The sequence below is a fragment of the Pseudophryne corroboree genome, chromosome 4 (genome assembly GCF_028390025.1).
Source record: "Pseudophryne corroboree isolate aPseCor3 chromosome 4, aPseCor3.hap2, whole genome shotgun sequence".
Lineage (NCBI taxonomy): Eukaryota > Metazoa > Chordata > Amphibia > Anura > Myobatrachidae > Pseudophryne > Pseudophryne corroboree.
The window spans coordinates 73,271,578-73,284,003 of NC_086447.1; the positions used below are offsets into that span (position 1 = coordinate 73,271,578).

Sequence of the window (12,426 nt, forward strand, 5' to 3'; positions counted from 1 at the left end):
GCTTAGGCTGCGGGTAGGGAGGTTAGGCTTAGGCTGCAGGAGTGGAGGGTTAGTCTGCGGGAAGGGAGGTTAGGCTTAGGCTGCGGGTAGGGAGGTTTAGGCTGTGGGAGATGAGGGTTAGGCTGCGGGTAGGGAGGGTTAGGTTTAGGCTGTGGGAGAGGAGGGTTAGGTTTAGGCTGCGGGTAGGGAGGGTTAGGCTTAGGCTGCGGGTAGGGAGGGTTAGGCTTAGGCTGCAGGAGAGGAGGGTTAGGCTGCGGGTAGGGAGGTTTAGGCTGTGGGAGAGGAGGGAGGGTTAGGCATAGGCTGCGGGTAGGGAGGGTTAGGCTTAGGCTGCAGGAGAGGAGGGTTAGGCTGCGGGTAGGGAGGTTTAGGCTGTGGGAGAGGAGGGTTAGGCTTAGGTTGTGGGAGAGGAGGGTTAGGCTGCGGGTAGGGAGGGTTAGGTTTAGGCTGTGGGAGAGGAGGGTTAGGTTTAGGCTGCGGGTAGGGAGGTTAGGCTTAGGCTGCGGGTAGGAAGGGTTAGGCTGCAGGTAGGGAGGTTAGGCTAAGGCTGCGAGTAGGGAGGGTTAGGGTTAGGCTGCGGGTAGGGAGGTTAGGCTTAGGCTGCGGGTAGGGAGGGTTAGGGTTAGGCTGCGGGTAGGGAGGTTAGGCTTAGGCTGCGGGTAGGGAGGTTAGGCTTAGGCTGCGGGTAGAGAGGGTTAGGCTGTGGGTAGGGAGGTTAGGCTTAGGCTGCGGGTAGGGAGGGTTAGGCATAGGCTGCGGGTAGGGAGGGTTAGGCTTAGGCTGCAGGAGAGGAGGGTTAGGCTGCGGGTAGGGAGGGTTAGGCATAGGCTGCGGGTAGGGAGGTTTAGGCTGTGGGAGAGGAGGGTTAGGCTGAAGGTAGGGAAGGTTAGGGTTAGGCTGCAGGTAGGGAGGGTTAGGTTTAGGCTGTGGGTAGGGAGGTTAGGCTTAGGCTGCGGGTAGGGAGGGTTAGGGTTAGGCTGCGGGTAGGGAGGGTTAGGCTGCAGGTAGGAAGGATTAGGCTTAGGCTGCAGGTAGGGAGGGTTAGGGTTAGGCTGTAGCTAGGGATGGTTAGGCTTAGGCTGCAGGTAGGGAGGGTTAGGTTTAGGCTGCGGGTAGGGAGGTTAAGCTTAGGCTGCGGGTAGGGAGGGTTAGGACGAGGGTAAGGGGTAGGGTAAGCTTACCTCTGAAAAGTGTCTGGATTCTATCCATCAGGATGCTGCTGTCTGTATTCTGATTATCGACAACCTGACTGTTGGGATCCCGTACTCATCCCCCTAACCCAACACCAAGCCACCGCTCCTGCGGCCTAACCCTGACTCTCGTTCTTACCGTTTCAAGTTGTCTCCATTTTCACCCGTCGGTATTCTGATGGTAGAGATTGTGACTGTCGGGATGCCGACTACAGTACATCCCCAAATAAGGTAACGAGACACAACCGAACTGGATATCTTGTTAGTACAATTTTCTCTCCTTTATTTGATTCAGTGCGTAAATCAGTAACTCCAGATAAGCCCACGTATGCAGATGTCATATTTTATATTAATAGGGATGAATGATCCATATCTCATACTTTATTAGCCCTCTGTCCACTCTGTGGTGAAATGTCATTCAAAACTAAATGGTGTATGTCCAGTTCTAAAGGAATCCCGCAGGTTTTATTACAACAGACAACGGCTGGAACCAAGAGGGAATGCTGCCTTCATGGAGTGCTGCCCATCGTTATGCTTTCCATAGGGATTAATGATCCCTGCTGCAATCTCTGCTAGTACAGGACGAGTCAGTGGATATGAGTCAGGCAGATCCAGGACACCCACTTAGGCCACGCCTGTTATAGGGGGGATCAGTACGGGAAGCCGGTGGCCGGGATACCGATGTTCGAAATACCGAAGTCGGGATCCCAACTGCGCAGAAGCTGACAGGGAGGCCCCCTCGGAGGGGGGTGTCTAGCCCTAACCCCCCCTCCCCGCACCCAAACCCTCCCAGGGCACTGCATAACCCTAACCCTCCCCCTACCGCCTAAACCTAACCTCCACGCCCCGCAGATTACCTCCTCAGCATCCCGGCTGTCGGGATTCTGAAGCGGGGATGTCTACCTATTCGGGATGCCAGTGTCGGCATTCCGAATAGTGTCAGGATTCTGGCGTCGGTAATCTGACTGCTGGGATCCTGACAGGCAGGGTCCTGACTGCATCCCCTATAGGGTCACTGCACATCTTAGTACATCTTGCTCACCCTCTGAATATACTTACGTGACTGAACTTATGTAACTCATATCTCATGTGCAGCCACCGCGAGTCTTTCAGGATATACTTTGGCATAAAGATGCTGAACCTGCCGCAGTATGGCTCCTCCCAGCCTGCTCGCATCCCGTATGTGACCGCTTCATCCGTCCCTGACAGACACAAATCAGATGGATTACATCCATTACTCCAACATATTCTCCTAGTTTGGGCCGTTTTCATGATAGTTATTTAAATTGTTAACAACATTACAAAAACAAACAAACATAAAATGATGAAATACAATACAAAAGGAAAAGAGTAAAAGTAAAGGCAGCATAAGTAAAACAATGATAATATGATATTTTTGGTTACTATGAGTAGAAAAAGGACATGTTATTATTACTATGGTGTCCAGATGATACTGTAGGTCTGCAGTGTCTAGATCAGCAGTCAATAGGTCGACAGTATATGGTCGACATGGATTAGGTCGACAGGGTCAGAAGGAAGACAGAGTCAAAAACTTGAGAAAAGTTGACAAAGGTAGACAGTGCTTAAGGTCGACAGGTACAAAATATTGTCAGGTTACAAATGTCGACATGACAATAGATGACACACATATCTCAACACAAGTTTTTGGGAGGTCTTCACATATTTTTAAACTTTTGCTTGATTTACCATCCATGTAGACTATAATTTGGAATAACAACCTTGCCCGAAGTGTGACTAGCCAATCAAGCCCATGACGGAATACGTTTGCACTAATTGTAGTTACTTAAGAATCATAGAAAATGGCACCCCAAAAACGTAAAACACTTGTGTTGACCTTTCTTGCGTCAAACATTTCCATGTCGACCTTTTGATCATATCAACTGTTTGTACTTGTCGGCCTTTTCCACAGTCTACTTTTTCCATGTCTACCTTTTGACCCTGGGGGGGGGGTGTCGACCTAATGACTGTCTATCCAAACACTGTAGATCTATTATCACACCCCATTATTATAATAATAAACTCAATTAGGACCTGACGTATCATACTGGATGTACGCAGGGTGCTGAGAGGGGGTGGGGGTGGGGGGGGTAGGGTGATAGCATGTATTAATTACCCTGACCTGGGCTTGGGTCCAGGCAGGCACACTCTTTTTTTTTTTTGGTGGGGAGGGGGATGGGGGGTGAAGGGGGGTGCAAGTGAAAACACCCCCAGGATTTAGCCACGCTCCCCCCATTACCTGGATCCATAACTGATCTCTACGGCCTTGGATGGAAATCCCTGCGGTACATAAAACTGTGTTCTGACACATGCAGAGAACATGCAGACAGGTTCAGGGGAGTTGGGTGCAGATCCGGTATTTGCATGCTCTGGGAGTGAGTGCACACATCTACGGGTCATTCAAGTATCTCACCTTCAAATCCGCTGTGCAGGAATACGTCCCCTGTGGCCAGGTCTGTAACACAATGCACTGACAGCAGGTCTTCCACCACTGCCTGTATCTGGGAGAGACAGGAGCAATAGGAGACACTCCTTACACCAGAACGACTGTTAGGAGACACTCTATGGTATATTGTAGTGCTAGTGTTGTTGTGGTTGTGGTGTGGTACTCACTTGCTCAGCTGTGCTGGTTACGTCAACCGGTTTACTTGTCACATTGTCCCAACAAAACTGCACCAGTCCAACGCCTGCAAAGTCCAACTTCTGCAAGAAACAGCAAATGCTGGTGACACAGCTGAATACACACTGGCAGGACGGGCCTGATTCAGACCTGAACGCTCTTGTGCGAAATCGCACAGCGGTCGATTATCTAATGACTGCGCATGCGTATGCACCACAATGCACAGGCGTGTTGCCAAACAGCGACAGGATGGTGTGAAAATTTTGATCGCTCAGCGCATGGAAGGCTGAGTGACAGGAAGCCGTCATTTGTGGGTGGTACCTGTCCATTTTCTGAGAGTGTCAGGAAAAACGCAGGCATTCCCAAGCGTTTTCAGGGAGGGTGTGTGACGTTAGCTCCGACCCCGATCAGCCTGTTCTCATTGCACTGTAGGAGTAAGTCCTGGGCTGCGCACAGACTGGAAAAATCATTCTATGGTGAGTGAGTTGCGAATGGATTTGCAGATGACTGCTGTCTGGCGAAGTTTTCATACGGCATGCACATGCTTTTGCACGCTTGCACAGGGCGGGTTTTCACTCTCTATGGGCGGCGGCTAACTAATCGCAGACCTCTGCAAAAATGCACAGCAGCAATTGCAGAGTGGACAGGAGAAAGCTAAGGCTACCCCCCCCCCCCACACACACACACACACACACACACACACACACAAACTCCCCCCCTCCCTCCTCCTCCCACCCCGGCACATGCATTTCAGACGTCAGAATTCTGCACATGAAATGGTCAATGTCAACATTGTAACAACATTCATAATGTCAGAACTGTAAATAATAAATTGGATGATACACATTGCTGCATGTTTTTATTACATAAAACTCCTCCTCCCTTATTTCACCTGCACAAATGGAATTTAGCTTTTCTCTCCAAATAAATGTAGATATCGCTGTGTGGACCACTGCAAGAGCTGACTGGGAAACAGGCAGGGATGGATATAGACTTTTCTTTTAGGGGGGGCGGTTTACTGTTTAATCTTGACTCCTCCCCTCTCTAGTCCCAACTCCTCCCATCTGCAATCCTAACTCCTCCTCTCTCAATTCCTGAAAAACTGAACTTTTTGAGTGAGACTGAGATAGTGCTTTGTGATTGTTCTATGTACATGTTACTGTGCTGTGGGGTAATTGTATTTATTAGCCCTAGTACCCACACACCTGCAAGTGAGGGGCATATGCTCTATAACCCTTGCTCTCCTGGCTCCTCTGTGCTGCTGTGGTATAGGCTGCAGGACAGCGTTCTGCCTCAGGCTCTCCCTGAAGAGCTCTCTTCAGCTCAAAAGTGGGTGTGGCTATGACTGTGTTAGGGGGGGCGGTCGCCCCCTTGGCCCCCCCCTAAATCTGGCCCTGGAAACAGGTAAGGGAATGCTTCCAAACAATAAAGAATTTCCCTGAGTACCGTTATTGACAGAACCAGTCTTTCCCAGCAAAGAAACCTTAGAGGTGAGCCAGACCTTCAACATGTTGGACCATGGCGAACGCCGAAAAAACTGGCTGTAGTCCAGGGTACGGAAGGTATATAGGGACAGATGTACTAAGCCTTGGAGAGATATAAAATGGAGAGAGATAAAGTACCAACCAATCAGCTCCCAACTGTCATTTTGTTTCAAAACAGGCTGTAACATGGCAGTGTGTGGCTGATTGGCTGGTACTTTATCACTATCCACTTTATCACTCTCCAAGGCTTTAGTACATGCCCCTTATAGTTTGCAATGGATGAATAAAGAAGCACTACAGGTGTTACCCATGATTCAGTGCTCTTATGAACAGATCAGCAAGCTATAGTAGGAATCAGGATACCTCATCACCTATGTGTAAGATTACTACTATAGGTGGTCAGGGGGGTGTAGTACGGTATGCCGGCGCTCTGGCTCCCGGCGACCAGCATACCGGCGCCGGGAGCCCGACCGCCGGCATACCGACAGCGTGGCAAGCGCAAAGGAGCCCCTTGCGGGCTCGCTGCTCTCGCCACGCTGCGGGCACGGTGGCACGCTACGCGCGCCACACTATTTTATTCTCCCTCCAGGGGGGTCGTGGACCCCCACGAGGGAGAATAGTTGTCGGTATGCCGGGTGTCGGGATTCCGGCGCCGGTATACTGTGCGCCGGGATCCCGACATTCGGCATACAGAAGACCACCTGGTCAGGGCTATAGCTGCTCCCTGTAATACCTGTATCAGGGACTGGAGAAGTCCCGCCTCTCACCTGAATGTCAGGAACATGGGCGGACTCGGCTACTATCTGATGTCTCTCCCGCTGATAAGTCTGTATGACCTCCGGACTCAGCCAGGTGTTGTGAATCTGAACCCCGATTTTCATGTTGGACGCTGGCCCTGTCCCACGCTGTAACATCTCTATGTAATATTTCCTCCCCCGAGAAAGCTCCATTTTGGGGGATTTCTGTTTCCAGCGTCTGTCCCAGTCCCTTTCCCAGTGGTCAGTCCATTCAGTAATGCCTTGTGGAATGGAGGCCACCTCAACCTGCAATCCAAATTACACTTTAACATATTGCAGATGTAACATTGCATGCAAAGCCGCCAGTATTTACCCTGCATGTAATAACAGCGCATGTATCTGCACCCCCCAGCATGGTTTGTTCCAGGTGCAAAGTTACCTGCTCATTTTTGCTTTGCTTCCACCTCAGACTATTATTCCCCCCCCATATACTCTCTACAATGTTGCTGGGAATGGCACTAGCAGTAGACTATGGGTCATATATGAAATCTCCCCCACAGGTAACTAAGCAGAAATGATGGTACCCGCAAATATTAAGCAATCCTGGGATGTATGCACTGTATGCCGTCCTCCATAGGTTTCTATTGGGGCTGATTTATTGCAAAATTTATGGTCCTGGTTGATAAAGCCATTGTAGTCTATGGGCTACATAATGTACAATGTATAAGGACTCAAGGAGAGGGATCCGTAGGATCCTTTCCTGGCAAAGGCTGCCTGCACATGCCTGTGCATTCTCAGTAGTGCATCAGGGTCCTGAAGAAGAAGCGGAGCTATGGCATTAGCGATCACTTCACTTCTAACACATTGCATCTCTCTCCACTTTATCACTCTTCAAGGCTTCCCCTATATCTCACAGTGCATTGTGCAGCTTCTTCAGAGGGCCTCAATATTCAAATGTGCATAGCCACGCCCCCACATCTGGCCACGCCCGTACTGGGCCCAACTAAACTCTTGGCAGGTCTGTACTCAGGAGAAATTATAGGTGGTCATTCCTAGTTGATCGCAGCAACTTTTTGCTGCTGCTGCGATCAACTAGCACACGCCTATGGGGGAGTGTATTTTAGCTTAGCAGAGCTGCGATCGCTTGTGCAGCCCTGCTAAGCTAAAAAAAATTCAAGCAAAACTAGACTAGGCCCGTACCTACTTACCCTGTGCGATGGATCCAGCAATGATGGGACCGGCTTTGACATCACTCCTCCGCCCTCCGTTCTCCTGGACACGCCTGCATTTTACTCACCACTCCCCGAAAACGGCTCCAAACGCAACAGATCCACCCAGGTACGCCTTCTTCCTGTCAATCTTCTTTGCGGTCCGTCCTGCGACCGCTTTCTTCTTTAGACGCGACGCGCACTGCGGCCGCCGCGCATGCGCATTCCGCACCCATTCGCACCGCAGTGATAAACCGCTGCGTTGCGAATGGGTCAGAATAACCCCCCCATTGTTTCCAAAACCGCCACCTTCCTAGATAATACTTGTGTACTCTTCTAGAACGTTCACAAATTTGGGGTTTCCAATGCAATCCACAATCTCCCACTCTGCAGAACATGGAACACAGTATTAATATTTAACACAATATATGGTCTATAGTATAGGCTGCTTCAAACATATTTAAATAATATAAATAATAGGATTTTAATACCTATCGGTAAATCCTTTTCTCTTAGTCCGTAGAGGATGCTGGGGATGCTTCAAGAACCATGGGGTATAGACGGGATCCGCAGGAGACATGGGCACACTATAAGACTTTGAATGGGTGTGAACTGGCTCCTCCCTCCATGCCCCTCCTCCAGACTCCAGTTATAGGAACTGTGCCCAGGGAGACGGACATTTCGAGGAAGAGGATTTGTTTAACGTTTTTAAACTAAGGTGAGACACATACCAACTCACACTTCAAACACGCCGTACAACATGGCATTCAACAACAACGCATGCAACGGCATGATCAACATCAGTCACAGACTGACTGAACTCAACACAACATGTGTGTAACTATAACCAATAACTGCAGATACAGCCCGCACTGGGATGGGCGCCCAGCATCCTCTATGGACTAAGAGAAAAGGATTTGCCGGTAGGTATTAAAATCCTATTTTCTCATACGTGCTAGAGGATGCTGGGGATGCTTCAAGAACCATGGGGTTTATACCAAAGCTCTAGAACAGGCGGGAGAGTGCAGATGACTCTGCAGCACCGACTGACCAAACAAGAGGTCCTCCTCAGCCAGGGTATCAAACTTGTAAAACTTTGCAAAGGTGTTTACTTTGATCCCGACCAAGTTGCAGCTCGGCAAAGCTGTAATGCCGAGACCCCTCGGGCAGCCGCCCAGGATGAGCCCACCTTTCTGGTAGAATGGGCTTTCACTGATTTCGGCAACGGCAATCCTGCCGTAGGATGAGCCTGCTGAATCGTATTACAGATCCAGCGCGCAATAGTCTGCTTGGAAGCAGGCGCCCCAATCTTGTTGGGAGCATACAGGACAAACAGAGTCTCTGTTTTCCTAATCTGAGCCGTTCTGGCGACATAGATCTTCAAAGCTCTGACCACATCGAGAGACTTCGATTCCGCCAAGGCGTCAGTAGCCACTGGCACCACAATAGGCTGGTTCACGTGAAATGATGAAACCACTTTTGGCAGAAATTGCTGACGAGTTCTCAACTCCGCTCTATCAGTGTGGAAGATTAAATAGGGGCTTTTGTGAGACAAAGCCGCCAACTCAGACACCCGCCTTGCGGACGCCAAGGCCAACAACATGACTACTTTCCAAGTAAGGAATTTTAATTCAACCTTACGCAAAGGTTCAAACCAATGAGATTGCAGGAACTGCAATACCACATTAAGATCCCACAGTGCCACAGGAGGCACAAATGTAGGTTGGATGTGCAGCACGCCCTTCACGAAGGCCTCAATTTCTGGAAGGGAGGCCAATTCTTTCTGAAAGAAGATTGATAAGGCCGAAATTTGTACTTTATGGAGCCTAACTTCAGGCCCGCATCCACACCTGCTTGCAAAAAATGGAGCAAACGTCCCAGTTGAAATTCTTCCGTAGGAGCCTTCTTGGATTCACACCAAGACACATATTTCCTCCAAATACGGTGGTAATGCTTTGCCGTTACTTCTTTTCTAGCCTGAAGAAGTGTGGGAATGACTTCACTGGGAATACCCTTTCCGAGCTAGGATCTGGTGTTCAACCGCCATGCCGTCAAACGCAGCCGCGGTAAATCTTGATACACGCACGGACCTTGTTGTAACAGGTCCTCCCGTAGAGGAAGAGGCCAGGGATCTTCTATGAGCAACTCTTGAAGATCTGGATACCAGGCCCTTTTTGGCCAATCCGGAACAATGAGTATCGCCTGAACCCTTGTTCTTCTTATAATCTTTATCACGTTTGGAATGAGTGGAAGTGGAGGGAACACATAGACCGACGGAAACACCCACGGTGTCACTAGGGCGTCCACCGCTATTGCTTGAGGGTCCCTCGACCTGGAACAATATTTCTGAAGTTTCTTGTTGAGGCGGGACGCCATCATGTCTATTTGAGGCATTCCCCAATGACTTGTCATTTCTGCAAATACCTCTTGATGAAGACCCCACTCTCCTGGATGGAGATCGTATCTGCTGAGGAAGTCTGCTTCCCAGTTGTCCACTCCCGGAATGAAGACCGCTGACAGAGCGCTTGCATGTCTTTCCACCCAGCGAAGAACTTTCGTGGCCTCGACCATCGCCGCTCTGCTCCTTGTTCCGCCCTGGTGGTTTATGTACGCCACTGCTGTTATGTTGTCTGACTGAATCAAGATGGGCAGACTGCGAAGAAGATGTTCTGCTTGCAGAATGCCGTTGTAAATGGCCCTTAATTCCAGAATGTTTATGTGCAGACAAGCTTCCTGGCTTGACCATTTTCCCTGAAAATTTCTCCCCTCTGTGACTGCTCCCCAGCCTCGGAGGCTTGCATCTGTGGTCACCAGGATCCAATCCTGAATCCCGAACCTGCGACCCTCTAGAAGGTGATAACGGTGCAGCCACCACAGAAGGGAGATCCTGGTCCCGGATGATAGGATTATTTTCCAGTGCATGTCCAGGTGAGACCCGGACCACTTGTCCAATAGGTCCCACTGAAACACCCTGGCATGAAACCTGCCATACGGAATGGCCTCGTAGGCCGCCACCATCTTCCCCAGCAACCGAGTGCAGCGAAGAACTGACACCTTTGCCGGTTTCAGAATCTGCTTTACCATGTTCTGGGTAAATGCACGCTTCTGTGACCCCGGAGGGGTCTGAGTTTGTGACAATGCATCCTCCATGGACTTTCTCCATGTCTGGTTCTTAGACTCAGATTTATCCAATCTTTTAGTCAACCGCTCCACATTTGCATTCAGAACACTCAACATATTTACCCAATCATCCGTCGGCGGTGCCGACACGGTCACTCTCACAGTCTTTTTTGCCCCCACTCCAGCCTCCTCCTGGGAAGAGCACTCAGCCTCAGACATGTCGACACACACGTACCAACACCCACAACCACACTGGGGCTATAGGAGACAGACCCACAACAAAGCCTGTTAGAGAGACACAGAGGAAGTTCTGCCAGCTCACAACTCAGCGCCTATCCTGGTTCTGAAGCGAGTAACAATACTGCCCAGACCTGCTAGCGCTTTTTAAAAAATAAATAATCAAATAATTAGCACCATGTCTCTTGTGCCCCCCCCCCCCCCCCCCCGTTTTGCACCCTGTTACTTGCACAGTAGTGTGGGAGGCCAGGCTCAGCGTCTCTGCAGCTTTCTGTGAAGAGAAAATGGCACTGGTCAGAGCTGTGAGGGCTAAGCCACGCCCCCTTACTGGCGCGCTTCAGTCCCGCTTAAATTACATATTTATACTGGCGGGGGTCTGCAATTAGTGCCTAGGCACTTTATATATGTCTGCCAGTGCTTAATTGAGGTTGTTCTGCTGCCCAGGGCGCCCCCCCCCCTGCGCCCTGCACCCTTCAGTGCCGTTCTGTGTGTGGGAGCATGGCGCGCAGTGCGGCCGCTGTGCGGTACCTCAGCAAGCCGTCTTCTGCCGTCGCTGAAGTCTTCTGATCTTCATATACTCACCCGGCTTCTGACTTCTGGCTCCAAGGGGGATGACGACGCATCTCCGGGCCCGAGCAGCTAGGCGTACCGTAGTGATCGGACCCTCTGGAGCTAATGGTGTCCAGTAGCCGGAGAAGCAGAGCCCTGAAACTCACAGACGTAGGTCTGCTTCTCCCCCCTCAGTCCCACGATGCAGGGAGCCTGTAGCCAGCAGTGCTTCCTGAAAATAATAAACCTAACTATGGGGGTAATTCTGAGTTGATCGCAGCAGGAACTTTGCTAGCAGTTGGGCAAAACCATGTGCACTGCAGGGGAGGCAGATATAACATGTGCAGAGAGAGTTAGATTTGGGTGGGTTATTTTGTTTCTGTGCAGGGTAAATACTGGCTGCTTTATTTTTACACTGCAATTTAGATTTCAGTTTGAACACACCACACCCAAATCTAACTCTCTCTGCACATGTTATATCTGCCTCCCCTGCTGTGCACATGGGGGGTAATTCCAAGTTGATCGCAGCAGGAATTCTGTTAGCAATTGGGCAAAACCATGTGCACTGCAGGGGAGGCAGATATAACATGTGCAGAGAGAGTTAGATTTGGGTGTGGTGTGTTCAATCTGCAATCTAATTTGCAGTGTAAAAATAAAGCAGCCAGTATTTACCCTGCACAGAAATAAAATAGCCCACCCAAATCTAACTCTCTCTGCACATGTTATATCTGCCTCCCCTGCAGTGAACATGGTTTTGCCCAACTGCTAACAAAGTTCCTGCTGCGATCAACTCAGACTTACCCCCTAAGTCTTTTTCTGAGAAACTCTGGAGAGCTCCTCAGTGTGCATCCAGTCTCACTGGGCACAGAATCTAACTGGAGTCTGGAGGAGGGGCATAGAGGGAGGAGCCAGTTCACACCCATCCAAAGTCTTATAGTGTGCCCATGTCTCCTGCGGATCCCGTCTATACCCCATGGTTCTTGAAGCACCCCAGCATCCTCTAGGACGTATGAGAAAAGATAAGTAATCAGGAAAAGATTAAACATACTATAAATAAATACATAAATAAATACATAAACATAATAGAACCAGTACTGAACTTTCTATGCAAACATTCTCCCACCTCATGGTAAGGCTCCTGTCTCTTCTTCCTGGTAGCTACTCTCTGGTCCAGTGCACTGATTGAGGACTCAGAAACACACACACAGCAAACTTGGTAGAAGAAGCTTCTACCTCTGGGCATGTGCAGCAGCTCTGCTCTGT

The 12,426-nt window shown here is 49.9% G+C and overlaps 1 protein-coding gene across 1 annotated transcript in view; it reads right to left on the reverse strand.

The window, feature by feature from the left end:
• PKHD1 (PKHD1 ciliary IPT domain containing fibrocystin/polyductin) overlaps positions 1–12,426 on the reverse strand; it is a 985,750-nt gene that overhangs the window by 916,430 nt on the left and 56,894 nt on the right. Inside the window, exons 15-18 of the mRNA XM_063919219.1 lie at positions 6,080–6,355; positions 3,822–3,911; positions 3,622–3,709; positions 2,250–2,392 (exon numbers count right to left, since the gene is read on the reverse strand). Coding sequence (XP_063775289.1) covers positions 2,250–2,392; positions 3,622–3,709; positions 3,822–3,911; positions 6,080–6,355 — 597 coding nt within the window. The remainder of the gene's footprint in view (positions 1–2,249; positions 2,393–3,621; positions 3,710–3,821; positions 3,912–6,079; positions 6,356–12,426) is intronic.